The following is a 13,460-nucleotide window of genomic DNA, read 5'->3' as shown; positions in this document are numbered from 1 at the left end:
ATTTTTATTAAAACATTCAAAAATCTAATTGTAATTTTCAAACTATAAAGTAAATTATGCATACACCTAAATATATAACATTAAAATTTATTTGGGAAATATAGATGATCATGGTTGAAACGCTAAAGATATGATGAAATTAGCATAGATTTGAGTGGCCCTACACACTTTTCTTAATGGCTTTCAAATAGGGTTGTTGGTCTCACGTTTGATATGTTATTCAAAATGAAATTTGCTTCATGTATTTATATTTGAAATAGTTAATAAAAAACATAAAATATAATAAGATTCAACATTCATTTTCCTAACCTTTTTTGTCTTTAGTAGTTTGAAGATTAATAATTAGGCACTCACAGAGTCACAGTGCACCACATTTTTGGTCCGGACCCGATGAGGCCCGAGTCCCGCTACAAGGTGGTGCATTGCGCGTGATCAAATCAGGCCGTAGATCATGCTTGTGGCCGCAGTTGTGGTTCGATGCTAGGCTTGGACTGCAACTTTTTCCTTCTTTTGTTTTTTATTTTGCTCTTCTTATTTCTTTTCATTTTTTTTGGTTTTTGTTTTATTTGTTGGCATTTTTATTTCATAAATTTTATTTATGATAAAAACACACTCGCATCGATCATGCATTAATGTATACAAGTAATGATAAGTTAATTCACAGTTTATGAACAGCGGTTGGGATCTCTTAATAATCTCCAACATTATTATTAAAAATTAGGAAGTCTATCTAATTAATTAATAGCTTAAAGCCACCTAGTGACCATTGTAAACAATTAATTCTTTTTATTTATATTTTATTTGTGGATAAATGTCGTTCAACTCTAGAAAATAGTTTGAATTGAAAATGATCATTGGTGGGGTTATTTTACCCCACATATATATAGGTGGGCTTTAGATTTATAATATCATATGTTTTATTAAAAATATCACTTTACCAAATGTAAACATTTTTATAATTTACAAATGTATTCAATTACATTACCTCTTACGTAAAATATTGATGGGTGGCATACAAAAGTAAATACACATAAAGTGGAGCTTTTTTAGTGCATTGGGTGGAAACCCATTTGAGCAAGCAAATTAATCAGTTGTTTGACTGCCACTTAAAAAATATTATTTATTATTTATTTTAACTATCATATAATCAACTAGTAAAAAGATTTTTTCAATGACATTAACCCTTCCTTTAAATTAACTAAACTTGATAGTGATAGTATATTGTTGGGGGTGGAGGGACTACTTCATCCGACAAGGAACCTTAGTCGAAGAAGCAATATATTATAATAATATATATTTAACGTAATATATTAATTCTTTAGTTATAAGTTTCACATTTAAAATTAAAATATAGCAAAGAGCCTCGACATGATATGTTAAAAATAATAATTCAAAATTACTGGTTATTTGTAGTCAATAGTAATTTGTTATTCAAATTGTGAAAAAATGTTTAACTAACTTCCGGACTTTTGTGAACTAATTAGGAGTGAAAAACAAGCTAAAGCAGGTAACATTTTTTTATCTTATTCTATTTTGTTTTTAATGTGTGGCTTAGTTTCAATTTAACTGAATATTTTGGAGGACAAAACTTGTGCCGACAGCAATTTTACGTAAGGTTTGGTTCTCGCGTATGTTATAAGAAACATGCATGTTTGGTATCAAATGAGTTAATATAACTTTGGTAAAATCATTGATGGATTCTAAACATAATTAATTTTTGGGGATAAATTTAGGAGGTTGAAATAGAATAGTTTACAGTCTGAATTGAACAAACGGGGAAGAAATTTATTTTATTACTCTATTTAATATAGGGTATTCACAATGTAAGTTTAATAAAACAAATAATCTATGTATTGAGAAAAACAAGTATTCTCAAACAATATTTTTTGATGTATTCTTCTTCGAAAAAATATTTTCTGCAAATCGGGAGGCGGCCATGACATTTTTGTCTAACCCTAATTAGACCATGTTGAACGTCGCTCCCTCCCCAAATTCGTCGCATATGAAAATCTCGATAATTTATAAATTATTTTATTTTAAATATTACTCCTAAATACTTCTAGTAATTATTTTAAATTGGACGTTGATTAATTCTAATTATTGTGTGTTTTATCGAAAAGCTTGTCATTTCTTACTTTCGTTATCAATTCAATAGTCCTAATTAAGATACCGCTAGGAAAATTCAAAGTTTATTTGAAATGAAGAAAAGAGTAAGGATAGTGCAAAGCAAATTATAACAATTAAAATAATAATAATTCTGTCGTTTTAATTACTCCTACTTGTTTTCCTCTTTTTATTGTGGTAAATTGTGACGTGGAGAGGAAAGGGGTCCAATACACACACGTCATAGCTGGTTGACTAAATTGAGGAAATGATATTGACACTGGAAAATGGAGTTTTAGGTTTGAAAGAAGCCTATGATGAAGTAAGATTTGGACTTTCATCAATAAGCCAGCCATACATTTATATGTTTCAAGTAATTTTGTTTTCCATTTCAAATTTATATTTCATTTTGTAGTATACATATCTTATGTATATATATTAGTAGTGCAAAACCCTTTTCTTTCTTCTAAATATGCAAAGGGAATATGAGTGAAATATTAAGCTATAGTATATTTAGCATACAATCATACAAGATTAGTATACTAGTATTATGATGTGTACACCTTGTTATGGGTTGCATTTTTGTCTTAGAAGATGCATTAAACAATTGCATTGTGGTTCACACAATGCTCTGGACATAAGATGATGTTAGAGTTTATAGTATATTGAAAAACATGATTAAACCATTGTGTATTATAGTAAAAAAAAAAAAGAAAGAAGTAACTTATTCATTTGCCTTATATTTTGTTGAATATATCATATGCAAACAAGTTTATCTTCCATTGTTGATTGTGTGTTGCATCCAAGATCACAAAAGACCACTTGATCAGTTTCTTATATATTACTCCCCCCGTTCCATAGCAGTAGAGTCATTTCATTTTCTACACTCGTTTCCGAAAATGGTAATAAATAGTTAAAATGGACAGAGAGTAAAGTAAGAGAAAGTCAGATAATAATGTAGAGAAGAGTTTTATCTAAAGTATTCTCTCTCTTATTTTACCCTTTCTCTACTTTAACTATTTATAATTATTTTTTCAAAACGAGTGCAGAAAATGAAATGACTCTACTATTATGGAACAGAGGGAGTAAGAAAGTTCACAACCTAAATAAATCTAGACAATCTATCGTGAAAGACTGCAGTATTAATCTGATACTATGCTTATCTTTGTTAATTGATGATTTTTAGCAGTTATATGAAATTCACAGTGAAAATATTTATATCTTGCTAATTATTAAGTATGAGGCCTCAGAGAATGTAATTTCCCATTCTTTGTGGATAACATTGAATATATGCAACTAATTATGAGATAATATAATCAGCAAGCTTAATGATTAATTAAAGCTTATCAGCAAGCTTAAATTAATCAGTAGATATTCAATATATTAAATATGAGAAATTATTAATTAGAAATGAGTCATATTCATAATATATGAATCACGTTGGGGAGCATAATATTAATTTTATAGTTGAGTCCATGAATATTAATGTACTACTTTAGTTGGAAGGCTTCAAGGTTGTCCGTACATTGCCTACACTATGTTCGAACTACATGAGAAAATAGGTTAGAAGGTTTCGAGATTGAATTATCTAATAGAGTAATGAGAGTATGCAAGCTTTTATTATAAACCAAATATGAGAATTCATTGCGAAATACGGAGTAGTATGTTAAGAGAGAGACAAAGAGTCCATTTAATCTATAAATCCGACAACAGTTGCTCTCACAACTGACGTGGGACATTAAGTCTGTAACCGCTGTTGCATGTATAATCTAAATATTTGTTCCATGAAATCCTCAGAAATTGAACTTCTCACCGAATTTAAGCAGAATATAATGCATAATGATTTAATTAGAAAAGATGCACACACCACCACAATAAATCCATATATATTATCCAATTAATTTGCATAAGTAGCTAGTGTGTGTGTGGGGAAAGATGGTGAAAGTAATAGTAGAAAGTTTGCTACACCAACTTCCCTAACACTTCTCTCTCTTTGGTCAATTAATTATACAAATGGAAAGTGGTCACCATCTCTTAATGTCAACAATCAATTTCATAGTTTGGTTTTCACTTCTCTGATGAAGCATAGTTTTTCGATGATATCGATCTACACCATATATATGTAATATAATTTACCTACATTTATACTAACTACTTACAACGTGTGCATTCTAGCAACATAATAATTATATTTATACCACATATATATTCATCTCATGTATTAGCTCTGAAAATTAGGGTCGAATCCCATAAGGAAAGAAAATTTTATTTAATTTCATTTTTCCTCGTGCAAATATAAAATTGAATTAGAATGTATTGTACTCTTTCAACACTAAATCAGAGTCCATTGATCTACCATTTGATACTTGGAAAAATCTGATGCAATCAAAATAGTTTGCTTGATAGCACATTTGCAGAATAAATCTGATGTTGCAAAGATTCTCGTACAAAGTAGCTGACGACGAAAATTGCAGATCAATAACAACCTACAAATTCGAACGGGAAAATATCAATGCAACAGGTCGATAACATGTCTAATTTGTGTTTCTTTAACGAACTATTTCATACCGAGACCTATAAATACGAGGCAAATAAGCGTATAAATTAGTAATCAATCTATCTAAACCCTAATAGAATATCAAGTACATGGCATATAAAGAAATTAATACTAATAGACAAAGTTATGCATAATTTTTGTATGTTATACTAAAATTATTTAATTTATTCTTTTTGGAGAGCATATATTTATATAAAAATAGGGTGACGTTTATTTATAAAAAAGGAAATCTCCATGCAAAATATGCAATCAATGACGACGATAACGTGCATGGAGCATATTGATCTGACCAAATAGTAGCCGCCACCTGTTCTTACTATTGACTTCTTCCTCTCATCCTTTTCTAATCTATTTTATTCTTATAATTCTTGATTAATTCGAAATAACACAAATTTAAATTACCAAATTTACCCTATCTTCCTTTGTTCGTTCTACATGATTTTTGTGTGTTTTTTTAATAGAAAATTCAGGGATTTGAACTAAAAAACGCCATCCACATTATTATAAATTTATAATTACAACTCAAATAACTGATCTCTTGTATATTTTGGTGGATAAATAAATATTGCAATAACTCATGTTTAATTTCATTTTCTTCATTTTTTTTGTATAATGTATAAAAACACCTTCAACATTAAACTCCTAAAGCTTCATTGAATAATTGATATAATAAATTATTGTGAAATTAAAGCATTGCAATGAGTATTTTGGCAATATTGACATAGAAAGGGCATTAAATAATTGAAGTGGAAGAATCATGTGGGCCTCACTCCCTATGTCCCATATCATAGGACATGCATTAATATATATAGTGATGCTCTAGTAGTTATTTGGTAGGATTAATTTGGAGCAAGCAATCCATACAACATCCTCAACTAGTAATTTAGAGAGAGAGAGAGATTGTGAAAGATGGGAAGATCTCCATTGTCTGAAGATAGTGGTGTGAAGAAAGGGCCATGGACTCCTGAGGAAGATGAGAAGCTCACCAAATACATTCAGAAACATGGCCATGGCAGCTGGAGAGCCCTCCCAAGACTTGCTGGTATATATATATCTCTCTCTCTATTTATACATATCATATTGGTTTGAGGTGAAACGTCTTGCCAATTAAGCTGTGTTTTATCGTTATAATAAATGTTGGAATTTGGTGATATGTATTTTTCAGGATTAAACAGATGTGGGAAAAGCTGCAGGCTTCGTTGGACAAATTATCTGAGACCAGATATTAAGAGAGGAAAGTTCTCCCAAGAGGAAGAACAAACCATCCTCAACCTTCACTCCATTCTTGGCAACAAGTAATTCTCTATCTTTCTTTTTACATGGGGAAGTTAAAAATACAACAAAACCTATCTAATCCACATACTCCGTAATTATTAATTATAGTTGGTTAATTTTGTTTTTTCAAATGATATTATATTATACTACTATACCCCATCCGTTCCGCGTTAAGTGAAACATTATTTTTTGGCACGTGATTTAAGAAATTTATGTTTAGTGAGTTGCATGAAGCTTGGTGAAGAGTTGGCCCAACCCACAATTTTAAAAATCAGTTGAAAAAATCATGAAGTTTAGATTGTATCCCATATGGTAGTTCGAAAATTATATGTTGACGTCACCGTCAATGAGTTAAATGATGTCGTGTATTTACACATAAAATTACATCGTTTGGATGAAAAACATTAACAAAGTCAATAGATTACAAATAGGCAACCATTTTTTCAGTCAGGGATAAATACAGAAAAATATATCCAAATTCCTGCTAATTTTAAAAGTTAGGAAACAAATTAGAATTTGATCAAATTTCATAGTTTTTTCGATCCAAGTATAAGGGTAAATAAAATATGAGAGACTAAAAGAGTTGATATGATCCAAAGAAGAATTGATCACCTACTCCAAACTATCCAGGAAATGACTACTTTGTTATAATATTTCAAGATGAGCTTTTACTAAATTACATGTATACCTAATGAAGGTGGTCCGCCATAGCTACACACCTACCTGGGAGAACAGACAACGAGATAAAGAACTTCTGGAACACCCATTTGAAGAAGAGGCTGATCCAGATGGGGTTCGACCCGATGACCCACCGCCCGCGCACCGACATCTTCGCGACCCTCCCGCACCTCCTCGCCCTCGCGAACCTCATCGAAAACCCCTCTCCCGCCTCGTGGGAGGATCACACCATCCGTATGCAATCCGAAGCCCTGCAAATGGCTCGCCTCAACCAATGTCTCCAACACCTCCTCCGCCCCTCCATCCAAATCCCTAATTTCCACGTCGACGCCGCCATCCTCGCCCACCTCGAGGCTCCTCCGCCGCCGCCGCCGCCGGCGGCCTTCTCCGCCGCGCAGTTCCTGCAGGACTCGGTGCAGTTCGCGCACCTGCCGGAGTTGCAGGCGGCACCATGCGGCAGCGGTGATTTCGCCGGAGTGATGGGGCAATTGGAGAATTCGCCGCCGTCTTCGTCGCCGTGGATGCAGCAGAGCCTCTCGGCGTCTCCGGTGGCGGCGCAGGTGGCGGAGAGTTCCGGTATTGATAACACTGTGGATGTGTGCGGCGCGTCGAGCTACGGCGGCGGCGCCGCTCAAATGTGGTCGGAGCTCCTTGATGATCCTATTTTCCTTGACATTCCTTGATGAATAATAATTATAAATATATATAAAAGTAATATGACAAGAGTGGAGTCTTGGAGTTTTTCTTCGTTTTTCATTTTCATTTTCTCTCTTTTTTTTGTTTAGTTTGTTTTTGGTTGTGTGAATAGGAAGAATTAACATCTCATATATGTATAAAACATCGATTTCTACTGAATCGATACACAGTTTCTTTGGATTAGCATGCCAATTTTTCAAAATTGCACGTTAATTACCGAAGTACTACTGATTTGATCTGATCTAATTTTATCGACAAAGAATTTGACGAATATTGATATATTGACATGGCTTGATGATTTCCAAGACGTTGTAGCATTGATAAACATAATGCAATATTGCATTAATTCTTGTCCAATTATGTTGTCTAAACTGAAATTATCATATTGATGGCATCTAGAACATTGATATTTTAGAATTTTGATGATCATTTAGGTATATACGTTAAAAATATTTTTAAAAAATTATTATTAATAATTTTATGAATAATATACTAACATCTCTCAAAATAAATAAAACTCTTTAATCCCAATAATATTAATTAAGAGAGATTTTAATGTATCTGAATGAATAGAAGGTCATGCTAATGTACACCTAAAAGTTAAAACTCATTGGATTGTGAAATTATTTATGGTAGGATAATAATTTTAAATAATTAATTGAATTAGTCATAGTTCGGGGGTAGGTTGACTAGAGCATTAATGTCAAAAGTAGTGAGGCACAAGGATTCTCAATGATTAGAGGGGCCTAAGTAGTTAGGAACCACTTTTAGAATTAATCAGTTACTATATAATAAAATCGATCAAATTAATTATAATGAAATTGATAGTATTCAGTAATATATTAGGCTATCGGCAACGTTGTCTCTTATCCGTCTCTTAACCGTCTCATCCCTTAATTATTCATGGGCCACACTGTACTTTTCACTCAATCTCTTAACTAAGAGACAGAACCTGCAACCCTCCATCTCTTATCCGTCTCTTAACCATTTCTTAACTTACTATTCATTCAATTTCATTTTTATTTTTATTTCCAACAAATTCAATTAATAAAAATATATTTCATTAAATAAAATAAAATTACAACATAAAATAGAAATACAACTTAAAATTCAAAAAAATAAAAAAACACATAATTAAAATCCTAAAAAAATAAAAAATACATAATTTAAAATACAATTTTATAGAAAATAAAAAAAACTACTCGGCCGACGAATCATACCCTGAAGGCGGTGGCGGTGCACTCAAGCTACCTGGAGGTGGAATACCAATTTGTCTTGCCATATACTCAATTCCGGCAAGATGGGCTTGATATTGTGGAGGCGTCATGCGGGAAGTGTCCGCCATCGTGTCCTTGTGGTTGTACGGATGCCGACCTACATCCTCCTCCTCCTCGGCCGCCTCCTCCTCTTCCTCCACCGCCCTGGAGCTTCCACTGCCTCGTCCTCCTTCCGGAGTGGGTTCATCCGGATAATCCTCCCGAATTTGGGATAATCCCTACGAACTCCTCGGGGGGGAGGGACGAGCGTATGCATCAACATCAAAATGGGGTGGTTGGTACCCCGCCGGTGTCGACGAGCCCTGGGTGCCCGACATCGATGAACCGGAGCCGGAACCACCCAAGACATTGTACATGCCCCCAGTCGCCAAAAGCGTTGATGTCAAACCCGCCGGAGCCGCCACCGCCATAGTTGCCGTCGCCGGACATTTTGTGATGACAATTGGAGAGGTTAGATGAAAATTGGAGAGGAAATGGAGATGATTTGAGAAGAATAGATGAGTATTTGTGCGTGAAATGAGGATAAAATATGAATATTTATAGAGTAAAAAAATAAATAAAAAATAAAAATAAGGAAAACGGTCGAAAAACGGTAATATTACCGTTTTCGATGTTTTTATTAAATTTAATTTTTTTAAAAATTATTTATTGTTTCAGCGTGACGAAGCTCACTCGCGGGCCATCGAGTGGGCGTCACGCACGTCGCGCGAGCGCGTGGCGAGACAGCCCGCGATCCATCTCCGTGGGACAAGCGTCTCGGCGAGACCGGGACGAGACGGGACGCCGCAATGCGTCTCGCCGCCGTCTTGTCTCGGCGGGACGAGATACGAGCCACCCGCGGGACGCGTTGCGGGTGTCCTTAGACTATTAGTATATAAATTATTGTTGTCTTTCTCAATCACTTTCGGGCCACTTGGAGTGACAGAACTATATACAATTAACTAGGTTTAAGTGCCTACTAAAAGTTAAAAAAATCCTTCTTTAATTATATAATCCCATCGCATTTTCAATAAGTTTGGTGAATGATTGTGTATAAAATCTCCATACAAAGAAATTGTAAAATTATGAGTAAATTTATTAATCGTCAGCGCTGTCGACAATGTTATTGAAACTAGTTGTCTCATTTGAACACGTGTCCACCTCTGTAGTTCGCAGAAACGCCCCTTGTAGCAAAGTCAAATTTTATTTCCCCATTTCACAAATAAATTCGTCACTCCGAAATCAAAAACCCTAATCCCCAAATTCCTCCCACCCAATTTCGGCAAAACAAATTGAAAAGAGAAAAATTAGTTCAATCTCCCCCAAAAACATGTCCTCTCTCGGCGAGATTCATCACACGCCGGCTGCCGCCGACTCCCGAGTCCCGCTGATGAATCTCTCCGCCGTCCAATCGCGGATGGACAACCTCCACCAATTCCTCTCCGAATCAGTCACCACCAACACTCCGATCGGCCGGCCTCAGATGGAAATGGTGAGCTCGGAGATCACCTCCGCGATCCACCAGATCATCGTCAACGGCGCCGCTCTCCTGTCCTGCGCCGCCGCGCCGTCTGTCAGCTCAAATCAATTAGCAGAGGAGAAGGCTGGGAAGCTAGCTAATCAGGTGGAATTGGAACAGAATCCCGATGACGATTACGAGATTATCGAGATCGACGCGGTGGAGCTGCTGGCGGAGCACGTCCATCTATGCGAGATCTGCGGGAAGGGGTTCAAGCGCGACGCGAATCTGCGGATGCACATGAGAGCGCACGGCAACCAATTCAAAACACCGGAGGCTCTGGCGAAGCCTGGCGGCGGCGGAGGAGACGATCCAACGCGGCGGAAGGCGAGGTTCTCGTGCCCGTACGCCGGGTGCAACCGGAATCGGCGGCACGGGAAGTTCAGGGCGCTGAAGAGCGTGGTGTGCGTGAGGAATCACTTCAAGAGGAGCCATTGCCCGAAGATGTACGCGTGCGATCGGTGCAATCGGAAGAGCTTCTCGGTGGTGGCGGATCTGAGGAGCCACATGAAGCATTGCGGGGAGACGAAGTGGAGGTGCTCGTGCGGGACGAGCTTCTCGAGGAAGGATAAGCTGTTCGGCCACATGGCGCTGTTCGAGGGCCACATGCCGGCGGTGGTGGAGGAGGAGGAGGGAAAGGTGAGGATGAAGGCGGAGAGTGATGATGTGTTGCTGGAATTGGATGAGTTTGGATGTATTGAGGATTATTGCTTTGATGATGTGATGAATTCGCCTAATCTTGGCTACTTCAACTTCTGATGATGATGGGAGAGAAGTTGTTGTTTGTTTGAGTATCTATAATTTCCTTTTTCTTTTCCTTTTTTAAGTTGAAATGTGTGTATATGAATACATGATGTTTCATGGAGTTATCAATGGAAAATTAATTATTCTTGCAACTCCGCTCCTCCGCAACCAACTACTTAGAGCATCCACCTCCGTGCTCTTGCCAGCGAGCACGGATGTGGACTCGGCCTTTCTGCCTGCTCTTAGGCAAGAGCACAACACCCACATTCGTACTCTTCCGCAAGGACGAGCACAAGGGTCCCATCATTCTATTATTCAATTTAAATAAAAACATTTTCACAAAATTAAAATTCATTAAAAATACCCGGAATAATATTACAAATTACAATAAAACTAAAAATTACATGATTAAATTCTTAAAAAATTAAAAATTACATAATTAAAATCTTAAAAAATAAAAATTACATAATTAAAATCCTAAAAAATGAAAATTACATAATTAAACTACTAAAAAATAAAAATTACACAATTTAAGCGTAAAAATAACATCCGGGGAAGACTAGTCATCATCCGGCAATACCCCCAACGTTCTTTGGAGACCGCGTATCATCGCCACATGCGATCGAAGTTGCTCGGGGGTCATATTTGACCTATCGGCCAAATTGAGTTGGGCCAAAACCCCCACAACGAGCTGGTGGGGGGTTGAGGTGGCACATAGGGAGCGGGTTCGGGATCGGGGGCGGATGGAGTCGCGGCGCGACGGCAGTTGGCAGCCGCCTTCTTCCTTCCTTGCGGTTGGCGTAGGGAACCGCTTCGGCCGGCGTCGGGAATACTCAAGTTAGCTCCGGCAAGTTGGCTAGCCATGTCTTCGGAGCCGGCGTCAGATAGGGATATCGACCTTGACCGTTTGGAGGAGCCGCTAGAGGGAGGATGTTACGCCTCCCCTATACTTCGGATGCGACCCATCTCTTGCCAAATGTTGATGTACTTGAACGGCTTGTAGTTCATGGATTGGTAGGTCGACAAGGTGGAACCGATGATGTCGACCTCGCTCCGGCCGCTCCCCGCCGACCGCTCTTCCTGGAGGTAATACCCCTGGAACTTTTGGATTTCTTCGTTGGCTCTGTATATGGCGTTGCGCACCATACTCTCGTTGCGCTCGATTGTTCCAGCCGGCCGGTTTTCATTGTACCGGCGACAAATGCGCCACCAATAATGATCGCCGGATTGGTTCGTGCCAACCTTCGGATCTTCGGAGATTGACAAGAACGCTTTGAACAATTGTTCCATCTCCGCCGGAGTGTACAGTGTGCGGACACCGCGAGTAGGAGGAGTCAGAGTTTGGGAGGGGCAGCTCGACCTCGCTCTAGGCTCGGGTGTCCACCCGTATTGCCCTTCGGGGGCATCTTGGTCGTCGATCGGGTAAGGCCGGTAGCCACCCGGAAATTCCGAATCTTGGGTTTGAGGAGGGACCGAATATTCAGTTTCCGGACTAGAAAACAGTTGTGAACCGAACCACTCGGGGTTTCAACCGTGGGAGCCGGGGGGTGATCGCCGTGGCCGGACATTGTTATGTTGTAGGAGTGGAAGAAAGATTGAGAATTGAGAATGGAAATGAGAGAATGTAGATGGGAATTGTGTAGTGTGGTGTGAATTTTTGGGTGTGAAAGTGTGAGTATTTATAGATGTAAATGTGTATTTTTGGGGGAAAAAATTGAAAAATAAATTAAAAGTGAGTAGAAAACGGATATAATTTTTTGGGAAGTGGGAAAATATATATTTTTTATTTTTAATCGAATTTTTTAATTAAAATCCGATTTTTTTTAAAAAAATCAATAGCCGTTGGCCAATCACCGCCTGCCACATATGTTGCTCGCTGGCACGGACGTGCTCGATGCATCGAGCAGCGCCGTACCAGCGGCAAGAGCGCAGTGGCGGACAGCAGTGCCGCGCCGCTGGCACGGATGGACGGACGAGCTGCAGCTCGCCAATGTGGATGCTCTTAGCGTCGGAAATCTGCATTAATCAGCATTTGGAAATTGAAGCTCATTTAGTGTATATGTGTTGGACCAATTGCTTAATTAAGCTAGTTAGACAGTCAACTTGTCAATATTCGATTCATTAACCGGTGAAAATTTTTCAATATGTTCTAGCTTGAAAACCATTAATTAATTATCGTTGGTATTCAACTCGTTATAGTATAAATTAACTAAAAAATTTCACAAAAAATTTTGAGAAAAATCCAAACTCATGATTCATCTAATTTAATTTTCAAGTTATAAAATATACCAGAATTCCACTAAACTTCACGATTTTTATATATAATTTACCCTAATATTTTGTACAGCTTCTCGTTATGGGATAATGGACTTTAATAAACGGACCATATGGACTAGGCCCATACTTTAATAAATTGTTTAATTGCATCTAATATGCCGGTCGCTAAATTATATCGGTGATATGTTAAGCGATGTTATCTATTTATAAAAAATATTACATCATTTATTTGGAAAATATTAACAACATATTCCGATGACCTGATTTTTTATCATCGTAGAATCGTCGTGTACAATTCCAAATTTCATTATTTTCGACTGATTTTTAAAGTTACGGTACAATGTACCTCGAACGA

General features: G+C 37.2%; 2 protein-coding genes across 2 annotated transcripts; both read left to right on the top strand.

The window, feature by feature from the left end:
* Window positions 1-5,525: 5,525 nt before the first annotated feature.
* On the top strand, window positions 5,526-7,370 carry LOC121786425 (transcription factor MYB92-like). The gene is made up of 3 exons (XM_042185054.1): window positions 5,526-5,702; window positions 5,826-5,955; window positions 6,633-7,370. The coding sequence occupies exons 1-3, from the start codon at window positions 5,570-5,572 to the stop codon at window positions 7,294-7,296; spliced, it is 927 nt and encodes a 308-aa protein (XP_042040988.1). The 5' UTR covers window positions 5,526-5,569; the 3' UTR covers window positions 7,297-7,370.
* A 2,406-nt stretch (window positions 7,371-9,776) lies between these two features.
* Window positions 9,777-10,980, top strand: LOC121785780 (protein SENSITIVE TO PROTON RHIZOTOXICITY 1-like). The gene has a single exon (XM_042184215.1). It carries the CDS (start codon window positions 9,896-9,898, stop codon window positions 10,841-10,843), a length of 948 nt encoding a protein of 315 aa, XP_042040149.1. The 5' UTR covers window positions 9,777-9,895; the 3' UTR covers window positions 10,844-10,980.
* The last annotated feature ends 2,480 nt before the right edge of the window (window positions 10,981-13,460 follow it).

This window comes from Salvia splendens, chromosome 22 (assembly GCF_004379255.2).
Source record: "Salvia splendens isolate huo1 chromosome 22, SspV2, whole genome shotgun sequence".
NCBI classification, from domain to species: domain Eukaryota; kingdom Viridiplantae; phylum Streptophyta; class Magnoliopsida; order Lamiales; family Lamiaceae; genus Salvia; species Salvia splendens.
Note: the sequence above shows the minus strand (reverse complement) of the source record. Positions and strands in the feature narration are given on the sequence as shown.

Bases quoted from the DNA above. Each gene is read 5' to 3' on its own strand.
- LOC121786425 (XM_042185054.1), top strand. From the start codon at position 5,570: ATGGGAAGATCTCCATTGTCTGAAGATAGTGGTGTGAAGAAAGGGCCA. The intron at 5,703-5,825 runs GTATATATATAT...TGTATTTTTCAG, and splicing joins AGCCCTCCCAAGACTTGCTG to GATTAAACAGATGTGGGAAA. The intron at 5,956-6,632 runs GTAATTCTCTAT...TACCTAATGAAG, and splicing joins CACTCCATTCTTGGCAACAA to GTGGTCCGCCATAGCTACAC.
- LOC121785780 (XM_042184215.1), top strand. From the start codon at position 9,896: ATGTCCTCTCTCGGCGAGATTCATCACACGCCGGCTGCCGCCGACTCC.